Consider the following 19,867-nt stretch of genomic DNA (forward strand, 5'->3'; position numbering starts at 1 on the left):
CACTTGCCTTTGTTGAACTTCATGAGGTTCCTCTCCGCCCACCTCTCCAGCCTGTCCAGGTCTCTCTGAATGGCAGCACAGCCCTCTGGGGTATTGGCCACTCCTCCCAGTTTTGTATCGTCAGCAAACTTGCTGAGGGTGCACTCTGTGCCTTCATCCAGGTCATGGATGAAGAAGTTGAACAAGACTGGACCCAGTACTGACCCCTGGGGAACACTGCTAGCTACAGGCCTCCAACTAGATTCTGCGCTGCTGAGCGCAACCCTCTGAGCTCTGCCATTCAGCTGGTTCTCAATCCACCTCACCATTCACTCATCTAACCCCAAAAGATTACAAATAATTACTTTTTAAATTCTTAGGGCGTAATAGCATAATATTTGTTGCTTGAGGATCCAACCTAAATTTTAAGAGCATTTCCTTCTGAATTAATTGAAGCATAGTCATACTTCAACAGAAGTGTGTTTGTCTCAATGAGATTTACCTCGATGCTCTATTTTGTAAGCGTTCAGAGTATATCTGCTTCAAGAGATGAGGTGAAATGGATTGAAAATTAAAACGGGTAATTTAAAAGAAAGGCATAGTAGCCTGGTTTCATATTATTTATGACAAAACTTACACAGGTTATGAAGCATTTATTGTTGTTAAATTTTTCTCTTGCCTTAGGGCAGCTTTTCAGCAACTGTACAGTACCAGATACAGTGCAACTGTGACATCTAGTGGCCAATGAAAAGGGAGCAAATATAAAATACTTTCCACTCCTAAAATGCACCAGGATTTTTTAAACACTAGCACTTGTGAAAATTTCATACATACCTTTTGTAGGACATCTGACAGAGATGATAGTGATACATCACAAATATCTGTCAGGAAATTATTTTAGAACAGAAATCAAATGCTTTCATCAGGACAGAGTGGAAAAATACTGTGCAAGTGAGGGACTCTTAGGGGAGAACAGCAGACAATGTTCATGACTGACAAAAACACTTAGGAGTAAATCATCAGTAAATGCCTTTGTTCCCAATTACAAAGAACATTTCGAGCAATGCTAGGAGATAGTTGTTGGGGTATCTCATACTTTGCTAAGGGTTTTAACTGCTTCAGTTAATGCAGAATGAAAGAAAAAGGTCAGACTCTTTGAAGGTTTCTACTGTGGAGGAGTAGAATACAGAGAGCCGTATAGTCTAATAGCTACTCGTGTGCAATATGCCACTCTTCAAGACATACTTACTTTTCAAGAGACTCAGAATCTCTTGGAACAACTTCCAGGAAACTGGTGTGACTAGATGCTCCAGAATAAGAATTAGGGGTCTTAAAGAGAATGGTCTTAGTAGATGTGCTACTTGACACTATGCGTTCAGCCACTGCTAGGTGGAAAAAGTACAGTTATCCAAGTACAACTGGATTATATAAGCATAAAATTCTAAGATCTACTCTTGCAAAACAAATTTCCAAACAGTCTGTGTACCACAGTACCTCCATAGAACAAAATTAATTATTTTTTTATTTACGTTCCTTATTTTGTAATGAAATTGTTTGTCTTGAAAAGCACCAGAACAAGAATTCATTGTTTTTGTCCTGAAACATCACCACAAGTAAAACTCTTACTTATTTTGAAGAATGTTCTGCTTTCATAGCAGCTTTTAGCAGGAATTAAAAAGGTAAACCCCAATAACATAAAATAAACTGAATATTTAGATTGATTTCTTTTCAAAGAAATTCGCCTTAAGCATTTATGTTCTTTGTTCTTTATGTTCTTTGTCCCTCTGTCTGTATGTCTTTAAGCTCCTCCAACAACTTTTGAATTTATTCAGTAATGTTGGCTAAATTTGAAAGGATACTAGAAATTCCATGAAAGTCTAGAAAAAGGAGAGAGAGGATTGCCCCACAGAAGGGAAGTCAGGCAGAATTCCTTGTTAAATTTTTGAATTTGGCAGTAGCTGGCTGGCTAATATTCATGATCACAGCCTAATGCTCCTGTCTCTTTCAGAAGGGAGTCTGAAGATGGAGTCAAAGGACAAAGCCCACAAGCCTATAAGAGATTAGGCAGTTTCAATCTCAGTGTTTATAAACTAACTTGTTTATTTTTTCAGTTTTGTATAATATAGTTCCATATGTCACTGAAATGATTCTCTGAATATTTTGGACTACTATTTCTGTAACTAAAGCATCTAATGTAATGTTTAATACAAATGAATTGAAAGGTTTTTACTGCCTAAGTCAGGAGGTTGTCCCCTTTATTCTCACAAACTTTAAGATACTAGGACTTCATTATTGATTACTGAGTCCAAAAGACTCTTATCTTACTTTTCATTATCATAACTAAAAGAGAAGAGACAGACAAAAAGCACAGTCCTGGGTGGCTGCGTTTGCAGAATATAGCAACAGGATGTAAAGAGAAATGATAGCATTCCACCAGCTGAAATGATGCATGTTACATAAGAGCTTGGTTTTATAACATCACATGTATCACTCAGCAAAATGATGACAACAGTTTATACAAAACAGTAATGGATAGGCATTAAAGAGTTTTATCTTATTTGATTAACTTTTCAGTGTCCTAAAATACACTTAGATTTGATTATTTCAACCTGTGTACAAGCAGTAGAAGTAACTTTTTTTTATGGAAAATGTGAAACTGGGTTTTCTCTAAGTATTACATGAATGATTCAAGAGATCTTTGAAACACGAAAAAAATGGGAGCCCTTTTAGAGGATGGCATCATTTCCTAGTAAATCATTAGCAAATGACTAGTGACACAGCTTGTATGGTTCTCTAGGTAACGGCCCTTTCACCCATAGTAAAGTAAAATAAAAGGCATTAAAAGCCACATCATCCCTTTTACGCCAGTGTCAACAACTAAAACTAGGCTTATTGATCAAAAATATATTTTTGCATAGAACTATATAAATTTAGAGTTGTGAAAAAATTATGTTTCTTTGACACATGAAGAACTGTGAATACTCTTAATTAGACAAACACTGACCCACGGTGATACTGTTCACAGAACTATGGAATTTTGATCACTGAGTTGGCTTATGGATATTTGTTATTTCCTTAGTAAAAATACTTAAAAGGATAAATTATCAAGTAACATACATTTACATAGCTTCTTTACATTTACATAGCTTTTGCTTTAATACAGAAATAAACCTCTACAGAAGGACTCGCATTAATTTATCATAGAATTTAAGCAGTTTTGTATTCAGAAAGTATGATGTGTCCACACAGAAAAATACTCCCAAAACAACTAAAATACCTATAAAAAAGAAAAATTCATACTGAAAACGTCTAACAGTTATCTGCTATACTGATTGCTTAAGAGAAAGTGTTGCTGTTTGTTTGGAGTACTTCTGCACAAATAATAGAATGCAGCCTGACACAGATTTGCTATTTCATGATGGGGAATTAATTTAACTTTTTGTTACTCCATCACTCAAATTTAGAATTAGGAAATCACTAATTTCAGTGCTGATTTAAATGTGCAGTTAAGTAATCCTCAATTCAGATATCCAGCTGGAAATTTGATTAATAAAAGCTAAAGGTATACTATTTTGCAAGAGTTTTAGATCTTCCGCTAAATATATTGTAGTGTTGCAGATTCTCCAGTGGAAAGTCTCAGTCTGAYGATTCTTCGTGAAAATAAGATACTACTGATTGAGTGACTGCAGCAGTCTAGGCTTAGTCAGTACTGCTTAGGGCAGTAGCAGTAGATGGGGAGAATAAAAAATATTTATTATTATTTCTCTCCAATTTCTTGAAAGGACTTCAGAATATTGTAAATAAAAAAATGTTTTATACCAAATCACAGAAAAGTATTTGAAACATATGCTGAGATATACATGCTCAAACAACTATAGGACAGCAGGTGGCACTGGCAACATGCCAGTGTTAAAGCAGCTGTAACTCGTATAAAATTGATCATACTGCATATTTCTTATCTTTATTGTGAAGCTGTAAATGTAGAGAGAATAAGCTCTTCTTTCATAACACTCCACCCTTTGGTGTAAGTGCTCTCTTTGATATTGCTGCCTGGTATGGTTTATTGAGGTAGTTATGGAGAAGATGGAGGAGCTCTGTTCACAAGGATACACAGTGACAGGACAAGAGCCAATGGACACAGGGTGCTTCAGAGGAAACTCCATCTGGACATAAGAAAAAAACTCTTCACTCTGAGAACAATTAGACACTGGAGGAGGTTGCCCCAAGAAGTGGTGGAATCTCCCTCGCTAGAAATATTCAGGACTCGGCTTGACAGGGCCCTGGATAACCTAACCTAAGGCCCTGCTTTCAACAGAAGTTGGACCAGATGAACTCCAGAGGTCCTTTCCAACCTCGACTGTTCYGTGATTCACTACGGTTAGGCTACACAGCACAGCACCATGCAGAGAAGCCTAGACACTGCTCCAAGCAAGTTGCTACATACACGTGGGCATTAAAACATTCTTCATGGATACTATTTTGCAGCGAAGAATTAGTAATATGCTGTCTGTAGGACTAATTGGTATGGCTAGCATATCAAACTACAAAGCTTGTTATAGCTTCCAGCTCCAGAGCTGACTCATTTGGAGCAGGTTTGGACATGCTAACATAGTTCTGCCTTTTGAAGGCACACTTCTGTTCTTCAAATGCCATTCAGCCATAGTAAAAACAAGAAAAGACATTCTTTATACAGGCTGCAGAGAAACTAACCTGAAGGTCACAGCCGGCATGCAAGTTGAGGCTGGATACTCTTATGTCTATACTTACATTCTCTAATCCAAGAAGCACCAAGAGCGGGATTGTTGTCATTCCTCCTTGGATCCACTCTTCTAGAGAAACAGTGCCATCATGATCATAGTCAATTTCTTCCATCATTTCATGGAGGATCTACACAGTTTTAATGAAAAAACTCATAAATTTCATATTCTAAGATAACAGTAAGACATATACAGAACTCTGAGCCCTCATCCATGCACAAACAGCAAGGGAAATATCATTTGTATGGCATCTCTGGAAGGTATTTACCAAAATGACTGGTGACAGTTGAGAAAATGAAACTCCATATTCTTATTTATGTTTTATTAACACCTATTCACAAACCAAGTTGTGCCCCATTGTGTACTTACTATGTACAATACAAATAAGAGACAGATCCTTTTAAGAACTTTTCAGGGATACACCAGTTGTATTATAAATATTAATTATTATATGCACTGAAGAAAAGCCTTAAACTTCAGCAAAGAGCTAGAGCAGATCACAGAGCAGATTTAATCAGAAAAAAGACCTGTAGAAGTGCTAATTAACAGTTATAGTGAAGCATAGACTACTATGATTTCCGATCTTACTGATATCTAAAATCACATGTAGGCATTAAGTATCACAAAATGATTAAAAACAGTCTCTTACAACATCAAAAATGGGTGATAAAATGGATGCTTACTGGACTCAGTTCAGTAACATCCCATTCAAGGTATTCTGCAACATGCATCATTTGAGCAATGATATTTTCCAGCTCCTACAGATGCAAGAAAAAGAATGATAATATTTAGTGCACTATTATAATGGAAAATCCTACTGTAAGCAGCTTATGATTCACACCTGTTGCCTTTAGTGATACTGTTTTGTCAGTGCTAAAATACATGGAAAATTACATTTCTAATCACTAATTGGTAATCAATACACAGTGTGATTGCTACCAAAGCCTAAAATCAGAGACCCACTGAGCAGAAAAAGGAGGAATAATTATAATATTTTTTAAAGCAAATACCTTAATTTATATAAAAGTATTTACCCTTACAGAAAACTCTTTTTTATGTGAGAAGAGGCAGTTTTGGGCTCATATTTCACTTGCTTCTTTAGCAGGAATAATTTATGTTCCTCATTTGACATGACAAAAGGATAGCTGAAAAACATTTGTTTTAAATAAACAAGCTTCAATTTTTGTCAGTGTTATTTCAAGGATAACTCTTGATTTCAATTCCACTATTCTAAATAATCAAAACTCATGAGTTTGAGTCATTAGGATTTAAAATTCAAAGGTTTTCCCCTATATTCCAGGGGCTGAGGAATGCACTGGGTGGAAATGCTATATTAATACTAATGATGGAAAATATTCTAGACATAAGGATATGCGTGAACTGTGTGAACTTAACCATAGATGTCTGCCAGAAATGTTACATTTTCTTTAACTGTTTGTTAGGTAAAAGTGAAAAAGTTCATACAAACCTTTGAATGCATCCTCATATAACTATGACACTTAACAGTAGCTGAAAGTCTACCCCATATTTTCAGGTCAATCCTGTATGCTAATGTAAATTCAAACCATGTAGACATATGAAACTCTCCACTCATTCTCAAAAGGAGTGCAAGGGGATATACACTACAATTACATATAAGATCTGATTTTAAGAAAAGCTGAACATTCATATCTCCAGATGCAAGGTAGGTAGTTAAAACATCTGAAACTCAGACTTGCAATTCATTTCTTTAACCAGTCTTATATAGCATCAATGATATTTACATATAAACATATGTGTGAGGGTGACTGAGCACTGGAACAGGTTGCCCAGAGAGGTTGTGGAGTCTCCATCCCTGGAGGTAGTCAAAAGCTGTCTGGACAGGGTCCTGGGCAACCTGCTGTAGGTGACCCTGGTTGAGCAGGGGGTTGGACTAGATGATCTCTAGATGTCCCTTCCAACCTCAAACATTCTGTGATTCTGCACAGTAAGTTTGAGGGATGATAGTAAGAAAGCATAAAATCTGCCTCTTGATTAGTATCCTCTTATTATTATGTTCAAGGGACACCCTAAATACTGATATCCAACTTAGGAAAAAAAACTCTCGAGGATTTACACTAAAGTTGTACTTGAGAAATATGTAAGCTGTATTTGCAGATCTCTGCACAGGCATTTAGCTACACAGRAGTTTTATAGGCATAATGTAGAGGCCAATTTTTGAAATACTTTCTCTGGAGTAATCAGTGTCCCGTGAAACTAAGTCTTTCATTTGAAACAAATTCTACTTTGTAGCTTTTGCTATTATGGAGAGAGCAAGATCAGGCAATCACTGGTCAAATGTATTACTGTACTTTATTTACTCTTCACTTGTAAAAGAATATGTGGACACAATGCCAAGGAGAAAGAAAGTCAATTAATTTGTGAGTAATCTTGCATTGACTAATCTTTCCATTGTGGTGTGACTTCAAACTTCAAAAAATTCTTCAAATCCTCCTGTTATTAAAACCCAGAATCTCTGAGATAAGTAGATGGATATGACATGTTTTAACAGTTCTTTATAATAAGTGTTATTTTGTGTAAAAGTATAATTTCTCTACTCTGATTGCACTTTGAAGTCAAACTGTGCACTCTGCAGTAACCTTGCTGCAAYAGACAACCCACTTCTCCTGTCCTTGGAATTGTACATACAACTGAACATCATATAATTCAAATGAAAGGTATAGCTGATTTTAGCCTCTCATTTTAATGTTCTTAACAAAATGTCCTGATGCTGGAAACTGTCCATTTTTCCTCTTAGGTGAATCCACATCACTAGCAAAATATCAGGCATAGACTACAGAGCGTTTAGGGAGCTGAAATGTAGCTCCACAACCAAAGGACAGTCTCTGGATTGAAAGAAGTAATAGATTCTTGCTTCCTAATTGTTCATTTGACCACTGCTTTCATGATCTGAAGCCCATCCTATGATTTAAGGTACTTCAAATTCCAGCACTCTAAAAAATTATTTTTTGTCATCAATTGTATAATTCACAACTTTCTGATGGAAAGAAGGCATGAAGGACTGTAGGCATGTAGGACTGCATAACCTAATACAGAGACCATTTCTCATTACTATAGTGCTGTAATTTCCCTTGATCATGTATCACTAGTGCTTTCCCATAATCATGTGTAAAATTTGATTTGTAAACATGCTCAGGTGCTTATCTAGAACCATTTGGTATTCTCGTGTTGTATTTATTACGACTAGTTATCCAATTAATGTTTTGTATTCCCTATCATAAAGTCCTTACATTATACATCTATGTATCTTAGCTTCCTTATTCACATACAGCCTATTTACTTTTCCTTACCAATCGGCTCTTTCCTTTCTTATTCTGGGGAGAGACAAAAGAAAGGAAAGCTTCCCGTACAATACTTATTTCCATTAGCTGATCTTTGTTCCTTGCCAAAAAGAAAAACCAAAAAAACAACAAAAAACCCAAAGCATAGCTACATTCTTAAAAAAGTCTTTCTCACTGCTATCTTTGATTTTCATTCAAATGTTTGGTTGGGCTACTACTCAAAACTTCATCTTTAATATTGCTYCTCAGCTCTCAAACTGGAGTTCTGACATCTCCTCTCTACCTTCACCAACTGTGCAGCTCTCACATTTTCCCTGTTTAACGAAACCTTTCCAAATGGCACTTTCATAAACCTCTCCCAAAGGCATACTGGAGTTTTAAGAACCATGTTAACATGCCTCCTGCAGTAAAATTTTTAAAAATCGGAAGACTCTACAAGACTTCTCAACAGTTGTATAAGTATTCGACAATTTATACAGTTGTAGAAGAGGAAGTTTATGGAAGAGTTCAGAGCTGCTTTCAAAATGGATGATGTTTCTATTGAGTACAATTCATACTGCTTTTATTAATTCAGAGTAAATGTGAAGTTGATTTGGTTTCATGCAGTTTGCTATAGGTATACCATTACTGCCATAATCTGCAACATATCAAAATTAATAAATAAAATTACCGAACTATCCAGGTATCCATTCCCATCTGTATCATATAAGCGAAACATARCTAAAAAGGAAACAGAAAGAAAGAAGAAGGAAATTCAGTTAGAAAAAACAGTAACAACATTATTTCATTTTAACAAATCTGAGCTTCAGAGAACGAACAGCATTATCATTTTCCTCAGTGTTCACTAATAATCACAAACACACCAAATCCCTTGTATTATGTGAGAAACACTCAGTGACTCCCCTGCCACAGTGCCTCCAAGGAGACACATGAGCAGGTCATTGCAGTTGCACCTTTTCCATGTAGTCCATGCAGCAGCTAATTTGATCTGTGACATGGGATTCTGGTTCCTCCTAGAAAGGATCTGTTTTCACAGGGAGCACTACTAAAAAGGCCCTTTTCTGCCACTTTGCCAAACATATGATAACATGCACCAGGTCAGGCAAACGTTGATAAGCCTACTTAAGTGCCAATGTTATTCCACTCTTTCCTTTGCAGCTATCAAGATTCAATATTGATACTGCTTTAGAAATGTTTTCTGATCAGCTAAATGAAACAATGGATTATTATTTGAAGTATCTAGTCAGCCAAACCCAACAAGAAACATTACTCATACATGTCAACATGACTCCTACCAGGTTCAGACTACAACCTAAACATGTATTCTCAACATGCTGGGGAGCTACCCAGACAAGAATAGCTCCATTTTGATAATGTCCAGAAAGAATATATTCTTTCATGTTTCTATCATTACCTAATTCCAGCCATAAGAGCTGGTATATCCACCATTACCAAGACATTCAAAGGCAGCTTACTAAGCTGCTCATTTGCAGGATCAGACTGCAGAGCAGGGAGAAGCTTAAACCTTTGGTAGAACCGTTATTATAAGGCAAAGGATGAAAACCAGACGTCTAGGAATACCTCACTCTTTGTCCCTGCTATGTGGGGGACAGTTTCTCAGAGCTCTGAACTCTAAATCCCTTCAACAGTGTTCAGTTTTTCCCTAAAAGACCTATTTTCTAAGGAGTAGGAAGAGAGAAGGCCCACCTAGATGTGTTGCAGGACACTGTAGTGTTTCAACTCATAGCAAAACCCAAGCAAACTGTTTGAACTGTGATATTGGATGTCTTGGGAAACATAACATATGACCTATTAACAGCGAACAATCCAATTGCATTGGATCTACAGGAAATGCATTTATGGGCCAACAAATTCTACAAGCCAAGTTTATTACTCTTCTCAGGCAACAACAATAAAGTGATAAGTGAGAGGAATTTCTTAGCAGTTGGAAAGCAAAATGAGGGAAAGAATGTGATTATTTTTGACTTAGGGCAAAAAGTACTTAAACAGGCATTTGGATTAGTGTGCTTGCTTTATATCACCCATCCCCCACCATCTTCCCAAGCTGATCACCTAACTGAGAAAAAAAAACATGTAAGTACTACTCACTTACTCAAACGTAAGTACTACTCCATCACTTTAGCAATGTTAGCCACTATGATAAGCCCTTAAGAGATGTAACCCAAGATTGAAGATATTTACTCTAGAATATTGTTACAAGCTACGTAAGTCCACTGTTCATAAATTATAGCATAAGAACACCTAAAAAAGTGTTTCTTTGCTGGGAATTACATAATGCTTGAATGAAAAATAGTGGTTAAAAGTCACCAGAGACTGGTACTGTCACTGCTACTATGCTTCTACCAAAGCTGCTCCGAGCAAGACAGCTAATATTATCTGGCAAAGGTACCGTTAAGCATTCACAGTTTCCATAGGGATGAGTTACTGAATCACTCAGTGATAACGTACAAATCATTTGGTTCTGCCACCTCCTCCTCTGTGATTGTACTGCAGTGGTTGAAAGAATCCTCTACAGTCTCTGCTACAGTCTCAGCTGTTTTAGCAGTTCTCTGATCTTTATCCATTCGAGAGTAGTGTTGGCAATTTTTTAGCATGAGTCAGCAGTTCTAATCAGTCATTTAAAAGATATTAGCACAGTTATAACTGTTTCACCTTGCTAGCAAACAGAGTCTCTCCAGTTACATATGCATTGCATAGGGATAAGGCTCAACCTCCGTTCTTTGCTGACGTTCTGTTTTGAATAACTACCCCACTGACCAGGCATGTAATCTCTTTTCCATTCATAAATTTCTAAATATTCATGTTCTTACTGATTTACCCAGTCTGGGAGAAAACAAAACAAATAATAAAAACTCCTGAACAAAAATCCCCATGCAAACAACAGAGCCCAAGCTGGCCTTTCATATTCCTTTTCCCATCCCCTAAAATCATAGGACTGGCTGATTTCTATTATGAGACTGCACACCTTACCTTTTGTAAATAAATAAAAATGTATTAAAAGATTACCAAGATGAGAGCAGCTGTTGCACTGCTGAACTTTCAAAGTTCAGGTAACATATCCCAAAAATTACAAAAGTTGGAAACCATGGCCTTTAGAAACGAAATCGGGGAATTCATTTTCACACACACATATACACACAAGGGCTGAACGCACTTTCTATTTTCACTGCACTGCAAAAATGCAAAAGAGAATTATGGCATTATGGAAGCTTCTGTCAGTGTGGAAGGGACAGAAACTGAATAACTTAGAGAGAATCTTGACAAGAGAAACTATGGCAAAAAAGCACAGCTTATAATTCTTGGAGTTTCTTTTCATAACTGTAATGAGAGGTCTGAGGACTTGTAAGCACATTATCTTTGCGGAGCTATGGTACCTGCGTAGGTTGCGTTCATGTCTACTGCCCTTCATACTGCCTCCTGCCATTTCTCTGAGCAGTTTCAGAATAGGTCTCTGACCCATGTCCCTAATCGTCTATGGTCATAATAACGTTCCACACTAACAAAAACACACAAAAATTGAGGAATGGGCTGGGCTGAGAAAGTCTTATGTAATTGTGAGCTAAATTAACGTCCACTGTTGGGGTTACTAAAGAAAGAAAAGTTGTGCCACAAAACACTGCAGTTCAGTCCTAGGGAAGTAGCCTGCATATTTACAAGGGGCCTTTCTTACATATTCAAAAATTACCAGTAAGCAAAGCTGGGTATACATGAAAACAACATGGATAGGAAAAGGTAGTTTCTATGAATCAAGCTTGCAGGCTAAGCTACAGAACATCTAAGTACTTAAAAACACAGATGTCTATTTACAATATGWCCTTAAAAAGACAGCTCAAATTCTTCCAGTTTACCTCAGCAACTAAAGTTTGGCTTATAATTTATACTGAGGCCAAACATATTTTATGAATAATAGATGTGCTAAGTACATCACAGGTGAGATTCACAGTGCTAAAGAGCTTTAAGAATATCAGTATACTGTTATGTGTTAAAGAATCCATTCATCTGCTGAATTATTTTTAAATTTATGAAAACTTATAAATCATACCTAGATCCAAAATCTATAAAACACTATTTCCTTTTGGTGTCTTTTATCTTAAAAATCCTCCATCTTATATCAATTTTTATTTGGAAGCACAGCTTCCATGCTCTGCTCATCCTCAATCTAGTTTCTAAACTCTCAGCTATGAATCAGCGTGTTCCCATTTCTGTCAACAGAAGAACTAGTGATTTGAGATTAATATTAATGTTGGCAACTCTGCAATAAGCCACCCTTCCATTCTTCTGTCTGCTTCTACTAATTTATATTTCACTTTGTAGTCACAGTGCCTATTGTTATGAAATTATTTCAGACAAAGGGTTAAATTATACCATTGATTTATAAGGAGAATTCAGCTAGAATGTACAGAGAATTCTGCACACTAAGTAATGGTACAGTAAAATYGAAAATTTAGACACTGTATAAAACAATAATATATGGTGTATTTCAACTCTGTATGACAAACTATAAAATAAACCTATATAATATGCATGTTCTTACTTATAACTAATAAATGCAAATGATCTTGAATATGTGAAATGTGTAAAAACAGTATATTTATTGGACCAGGCTCTCTCTCCCAAATCATAAAAAAAAAAAAACATTCACAGTCTCTTGCCTATGCACTTCCTCTAATACGAATTCCATGCAACATTCCCTGCACTAAAATCACCTTCTGCTTCTCTGCCTCTCCCTCTTTCCATTGTACCAATTCCTGGCTCCAGGGGAAGCAACCGATCTCCATTTCATGCTACAGGGTCGGCTTTAGAGGTCTGATAAGGCTTGCACAGCTTGCTACCAAGAAAGAATTACTATACGGTAAGCTGAACTAAATTCTGGAAACTTGGTTTTTCTTTGTATGCGTTCTGAATGCACATTTGCACATACATCATCATATTCTAACCATACGATACCACACTATGATATTATCAAATCTGAGGGCAGAACCTTATAATCCTTGCTGAGGCAAAACTGCCAGTGATCTTACAGTATGAAGTCTAGCATCTTTGAAGTTGTTATTACAAGCAAACTACAAAATATGAAGATAGTTCAAAAGTACATAGTCACTTCACCTTGTAATGAATCTTTCTTTCCAGCAGATAGAGCCTGATGTCTGCATTTCCTGTCATATTGAGTATTTACCTTCCATACAGTATCAGAGCCTGATCCCACAGCTCTTTTATAGACAGACCAGCTATGTATATCAAAGTATATTTGGTCTTGGTAAGAACTACAGGATTGGATTGATTGTTTATCTACCTGGAGCTAACTGGTTTCTAAAATTCCATAATGGGAAACACAAACTTTCTTTGTTTTTCTCTGATTTGCAGATCAAACTCACTTAATTACTTTTCTGAACTGGTAGAGGTACTGGGCTTCAATGAATCAGGCCCCTAATTCATAAATCAAGTCGTTTCTAACTTCCAGAGTTAAACATTCTCCCTCAGCAATGGCACAGATCCGTTGTTTTTGTTTGTTTGTTTTTTAACTTTCTGGTATTCACTAATATTATAGAGTCCATGGCCTACATTAGCATCTGTTCTTTGCCTGAACTAGAATGTCTTCTACAGATTATCCTAGCCATTACCTGTATATATCTCTAAGCATCCTCAGTATATTTAATTTGTTTTTTACAGCTCTGATACCAGGAGTAATTTATTGACAATACCATAAAAAGAAGTATTTGAAAGGATTATTTTAATTGCAGATCTTATGTTCCTTACTCCCCAACTTCATGTGTACTAGATAGAAAGAAGTCACTTAAAAGCTTACAAAGTTAAAACTCTTAGCAAAAATAATAGTTCATTTCTGCAATACTACTTCCCTATCACCAAATTAAGTCTTAAATTTGGAAAATTTTGAATCGGAAATTTTGATGACTTTTTTCTTTCCCTGAAAAGAAATTCCCTGAAAATAAATAAATATATAAAATAAGGTAAAATAAAAAAAAGAACGTACATTCTAGTTTATCTTCAGGTCTTCCTCTTTCTAGCAGAGACAAATAGCAAACAATGTCCTTCAACTGGATCACATCTGGTAAATGTAACTTGGCAGGAGTAGGAGGTCGGGATGCAGCGGTACCTTTGTTAAGTCTCAAACCTGAAAATAACACATAGCCATTTTTACTCTTATCCATGATATAAATAGAGAATGCAAAACAGAACTCTTACATACATGCATCTTTGATTTCTTTATTTAAATCTCAGAAGACTTCTTAACTTAAAAATAAAATGTGAAGTTTTAAACAATCCATATTCAGAGTTTACCTGGCAAATACAGAATTAAAATGATGGTCAGGGTTTTGTGAAAAAGATCTAAAATAATATACAGATAAAACAACCTACTGTAAAAATAAATCAATTGTGGGAATGGCATCACTTTTTTCATTTGCCCTGATCTGATGTCATTTGACTGCACAACATTTTTGTTGAATATTTTTATTTAACTGCTTATATGTTAATTTAAACATTAAAACAATCCCTGCACCACTCTGTATCTACTTCCTTGTGTTTGTAGAAGTTTCATCAAACTTAAAGATTGCTATCAGCTATACTAATTAAAAGATGTCTTAGTGACATCAAAGAGAACTTTGATGACATCCAAATGTGTAGTTTTCCCCAAAAGAGTCAGATGCATGTCAAAACAGCACAGAGTTAAATTGTAGAAGCCTTGGCCTAAGAATATCATGAGAATAAACACAGAATTTAAATAACAGTCATAATAATTGTTCAAATGTTGTGATCAGAGCAGTTCCAGTGTATCAGCTGGAACACAAGTTTCAACATTGCCAAACCTTTTGTTTCAAAAAAACACTAGCAAGGCTGGTCCTGAGGATACTATTAGAATTTGCAGGACTGATAATAAACAGAAAAGCAAAGCAAAAGGATAGGACTACACAGAGAAAGCAATAATAAAACTTTCCTAAAAATTTATTGCATTTCCCACTGACCTTAGCAATGCTAAAGAAGGATCTTTACAAAGGGATTAACTGTCCTTAAATATATTCTATAATTAATTCAGAGCAGGTTCTTCTCTGCATATATAACCTGCATACATAATTTCTCTCATCCATTCCTCTTGGATTAGCTAATTACTTTATCAAATAGAAACAGAATTCTGNAAAAAAAAAAAAAAAAAAATCAGTAACTAAGAGCAATTTGGCATGCAGAGAATATATCTTTGAATCAAGTTCAAGTCCAAGATTTTAGGTAGGTAAGCACTAAAAGTAAATATTTAAATGAATAAAAAGGTTAAATAGGTCAATATTCCACCAAATATTACTGCTAGAAGAACTAGAGCATTAAATACTAATTAGACTCTGAAATAATTTCTGTTCTATATGAACCCCCACACACACCATAGATTCACATAAGAGACCTTATTATAAATAATGAAAATCATACTGCTAAGAAAATTATTTGAAAAATGAAACACTCCTCCTTTCTGAACCCCCAGAATCATTGCCAGCTTCATGAGATAACCGAAATTCTGTTCATTGAAAAGGGACCAATTTCCAARCTGACGTTTTAGCTCCAGACAGTGCTGAGCACAGAGGACAATATGGAAACCACTACATTGGGTAATGCACTGGAAGCTCACTCTCGTAGCCCCATGACTTGCTCAGATCAGAATACAACCTTTTATAGCTACTGTATCCCAAAAGGCCCTGCTTGGCCAAGGCCTCTAGATAGACCATTTCTCTGAAGTGGGCCTATCCCCATCTGAGGTCTGATCCAGTGTCCTTCAAAGCTTCCCGGTCTCTTGCACAGGATCCTGTGACATCATCACCCATGAACACTGTAAAATTACTGTTTGTATTTCCATTAATATCAAAGAACGAACAAAGTAGCTCAGATAGCCAGATTTTAACTACTGCCAATGCACGCTCACACTTGAAAACTACTTTGGGCAGCAACTGACCATATGATGTGCGGGGAAGGAGAGAGACATTTCATGCTTTTCCAAATTGTACAGAGATCCAAAAACAGAATCAGAAATTGAGTTCCTGATCTTTCTGCTGGATCTGCATTTGAGGTAGGTAGCGAAGTACTAAAACCTGAAATTCAGGAAAAAACATGAAACAGAGAATTCAGACTTGAAACTAACAAGAATAGTATGTGCTTTTAAAATTAAGACAGCACGAAATATTAATCAATAAGGTGTTATCTTTAAATCACACAATTTACACAACCAGTTCACATTCTGATCTTATGTGAATCCTGTGTACTGAATAAAACTGGACCTAACTCATCTCAAATATGCATAGCCCTGAATCCCACTGAAATCCAAATGAAAATGAACTTTTGGCATATCATCAGCTGCAAGTCAAAGTATTTCTTCATAATCATAGGTGGTAGAAGGGGGGATGTAACACTGACTTACAATGCTGCTGCTTAACTGGCATCTGCTTCCATCTCTCTTCAGACACCTTAACTGAAAATACAATTTATAAACACAGGTGAGTGAACAGAGAAACACTAAGTAAAAAGTGGACACATTCCAGAGACATTTATGAACCTTGCTACTTTTCATGTGATCTTCGCTAGCTTGTGTATACCTTCCCATCTTCCAGAAGAATGCCAGATGTTTCTTTCCCAGTATGGTAAGTTTTTTCATTATTGGTAATGTTTAAAAATTACTTGATAACCTGAAATGAAGGTTTCCATGATTTTCATTTGTACATTTTAATGGCCCAGGTTTTTCTCTTTAATCACTACAAATTATAAATATGTAACACCTAGTTAAAATCTCATGTATTTGAATTACAGTACAAACAGCATATTTTCAGGCAAAATAACCAATAATGCTAGCATGAGATGAACTGAATTGTCTCTCCAGACATGCTTTGGGCATAACACTTTATAAAACCGTCCTTTTAGTATTACTTGAATTCATATGGAAGACTATTAAACTGGTCTCATGACACATTATTTTTTTAAGTCCTTACCAAGAGAAAAAAAGGTTGAAAGGAATTAAAAAGTGGAAAGAGTTAGTGAAGGATAAAAAAAAATTAGGAGGTAATATTATAATAAAAAATAAATATAGCATACAGTTTTAACAATAATAAGAGAATTCACTTTTTTTTTGTTTAACCACACTTAAGGAATAAATGTATCAGAGAGAATTGTAACAAAAGTGAGGGAAGCTTAACATGGCCTTTACTGGGCAGAATTTACAAATTAATCTGACAACAACCTAAAAATGGCAGTTAGTGTTTTCTTCACATGAAGTGTCAGAGCCACAGAAAGAGACAAAACAACAAAATGACAAAAGATGACTTTCTGAAATATCTACTCAGACAACACATGTTAAAACATAACATAATAAATAAATATGTATCAGTAAACATCAGGTGTTGTTGGAGTTATCAGGCAAAAAGTGTTGAATGTAAAAGATGCTACTCCCTGTGAAAACATCAATGAAAAAATAGACATGCTGTAACTGGAAACAAAATTGTGCTGCTAAGACATTATTGGCAACAGAATCTATATATCTAAGAGAGAAAATGCAGTGCTGAAAATACATGACATCCAAATGTATGACATCCAAAATAGCTACTGCAGGAGACAATAATTGCATAATTCTGTCACAAAGCATCTCCAAGGGCAAGGGAAGGAAAACACTGGTCTAAATGACTTGCCCAAATCCATGAGGAAGTGATTATCAGAGCTGTAATTAGCAATAGAAAGTTTTGTATCTTCTGCAGAGTTGATTACACCATAGTCTACTAAGCCCATTGCTCTGCATATAGAACGGGTCTAGATAACAAGACAACAAAAACGCAGGAAGCTGGAAATTTATAGTCTACACAGCAGATATTTGTGGATGGAGATGAGTCCATGGCAGTTCTAACTAAAAAGGATAAAGAAGATATCTTAAGAATTCAATTCATATGAAAATGTGGTAAGCAAATTTTACAGTTTATGAGCATAATAATACATATTATATACATAATAGTAGGCAATAATGTAATATGTCTTTTGGTTGGGGTGTATAAAGCTAAGAAGTGGAAAAAACAACTTCTGTAAATTTAAGGAAAGGAAAATAAATGAAACATTATTTAATATATTTAGTTGAGAATGGCATGTGTTAATCAGAGAAAGGGTTATCATAATAGACTATTCCTTTACCAAAAAAGAAGTCAGATTCAATGGGCGATATTTAAAAGCCTATAATTCTAATTGTATCTAGGCATCTATGGAAATGGGCATCTATAGCATCTATGGAAATTCAGAGCTTGTTACTGTGGCAATCAGCTTACTTTTTCATCTCATCCCCTGATAAAAGCAAGTATTTGGTATATTCACAGTTTGTAATGTTACTCAAAACTATTACCCATATCTCATCAAGCCTCTCTGCAACACAAGAACTAACATTTTATCAAGTAGCACCGGTATCAAGTCCCCAACTTCTGGATGAGTTGCATTTTGAGGATATCTAATTTTCACATAAAGACTTCAAGTGATTAAAGACCCATTACCCTTTTTGTAATTTGCTCAAACTGTTCGATTACCCTAGCTGTTCAAAGTAGGAAATTTATTTCTAGTCTATATTAGTCTAGCTCCTGCCTTCAGCTACTGGATGTTGCTATAGTTCCCAAATTGGCACCATTCAAAATGAAGTCTCTGAAATTTAGGAAGATAATTTTTTTTTTTGGCCTAAATTTTCTTAAAAAAAGCTTTATATACTTTATAAGTCAAAAGATTTTAACGCTGTTTTTCATGAAAGTATGTCAAAAATTTATGTTCTCTAAACTCAAAAACATGTTAAATAAAATCTACAGTCTAGCATGAAAAATTCAAACCATTTTAAGGAACTGATTCTCACATTGGGTAAAGAAATACTGCTAGCACTTCCAGGTCATTAAAACACCAGGAGCTGATAAGTGTGTAGGATTACTACCAGCGGCATCACAATCAGACAATTAAGAGAGAGGAGACAGTAAATGGGAAAGGAAAGCTTTAGAGCACTGGTAGGAGTTCCTGCAGGAGGCTCTGAAGGCTTCTAAGCATTTACACAGTGCAGTAGGCAGCAGGACCATGTAATCATAGCAATTTAATTAGCATTAACATGAAAAAGACTGTCCACTTGGTGTCTCAGCTGCATCATTATTGTGAATTAAAAAGATGAAACCATTTAATTTCCATTTCTCTTCACAATAGTCCTGTGTTCATGACTGAGTTTCTCCAAATTCACAAATACCAGAAGAAAAAAAAAAAGAACAAACTATACACAGCTCAGAATTCTACACGTTTATAACTATTAGAAGTAAATAGCAAGAGGAGAAACTTTAATTTCTTGTATTACTGTGATTTTATTACTTACCTCCAGAAAGAAGCTGGGGTTTGTTTTTTATTAAAGGGCTGAAGTGAGGGATTTTGTTGCTGAATGATGTAAAAAGATGCTCGATGAAGTCATCAGGTAGCTCTGCCTCCAGAAAAGTCTTCATGAACAGCCTGAATCCCTCTAAATCAATTGTCTGGAGTGAAAAAAATATATATATATATATAGAGAGAGAGAGAGAGAGAGAGAGAGAGAGAGAGAGAGAGAATTGTTAGTTTCAGAAAAACTTTCATATAAGTGCGCCAAATAATATCCTGTTAACAAAAATATTAGACTATCCTTGAAAATACTGGTTTCTGAAGATATAATCTGGAACACATATTGAAAACTATTGATAATATAGTATTAAGTAGAACTTTGAAAATCCACAGTATTGCTACAATAGCCCAGAGACAGAGAGAGACAGAGAGAGA

General features: G+C 35.6%; 1 protein-coding gene across 1 annotated transcript in view; it reads right to left on the bottom strand.

The window, feature by feature from the left end:
* DGKB (diacylglycerol kinase beta) overlaps positions 1-19,590 on the bottom strand; it is a gene marked incomplete at its 5' end in the record, with an annotated part of 289,302 nt that extends 269,712 nt beyond the window's left edge. Inside the window, 6 exons of the mRNA XM_026070300.1 lie at positions 4,747-4,866; positions 5,420-5,494; positions 8,727-8,776; positions 14,070-14,238; positions 16,510-16,544; positions 19,437-19,590. Coding sequence (XP_025926085.1) covers positions 4,747-4,866; positions 5,420-5,494; positions 8,727-8,776; positions 14,070-14,238; positions 16,510-16,544; positions 19,437-19,590 — 603 coding nt within the window. The remainder of the gene's footprint in view (positions 1-4,746; positions 4,867-5,419; positions 5,495-8,726; positions 8,777-14,069; positions 14,239-16,509; positions 16,545-19,436) is intronic.
* Positions 19,591-19,867: the final 277 nt, after the last annotated feature.

The sequence above is a fragment of the Apteryx rowi genome, unplaced genomic scaffold, assembly GCF_003343035.1.
Source record: "Apteryx rowi isolate R43461 unplaced genomic scaffold, aptRow1 scaffold_309, whole genome shotgun sequence".
In the NCBI taxonomy this organism is placed as follows: Eukaryota; Metazoa; Chordata; class Aves; order Apterygiformes; family Apterygidae; genus Apteryx; species Apteryx rowi.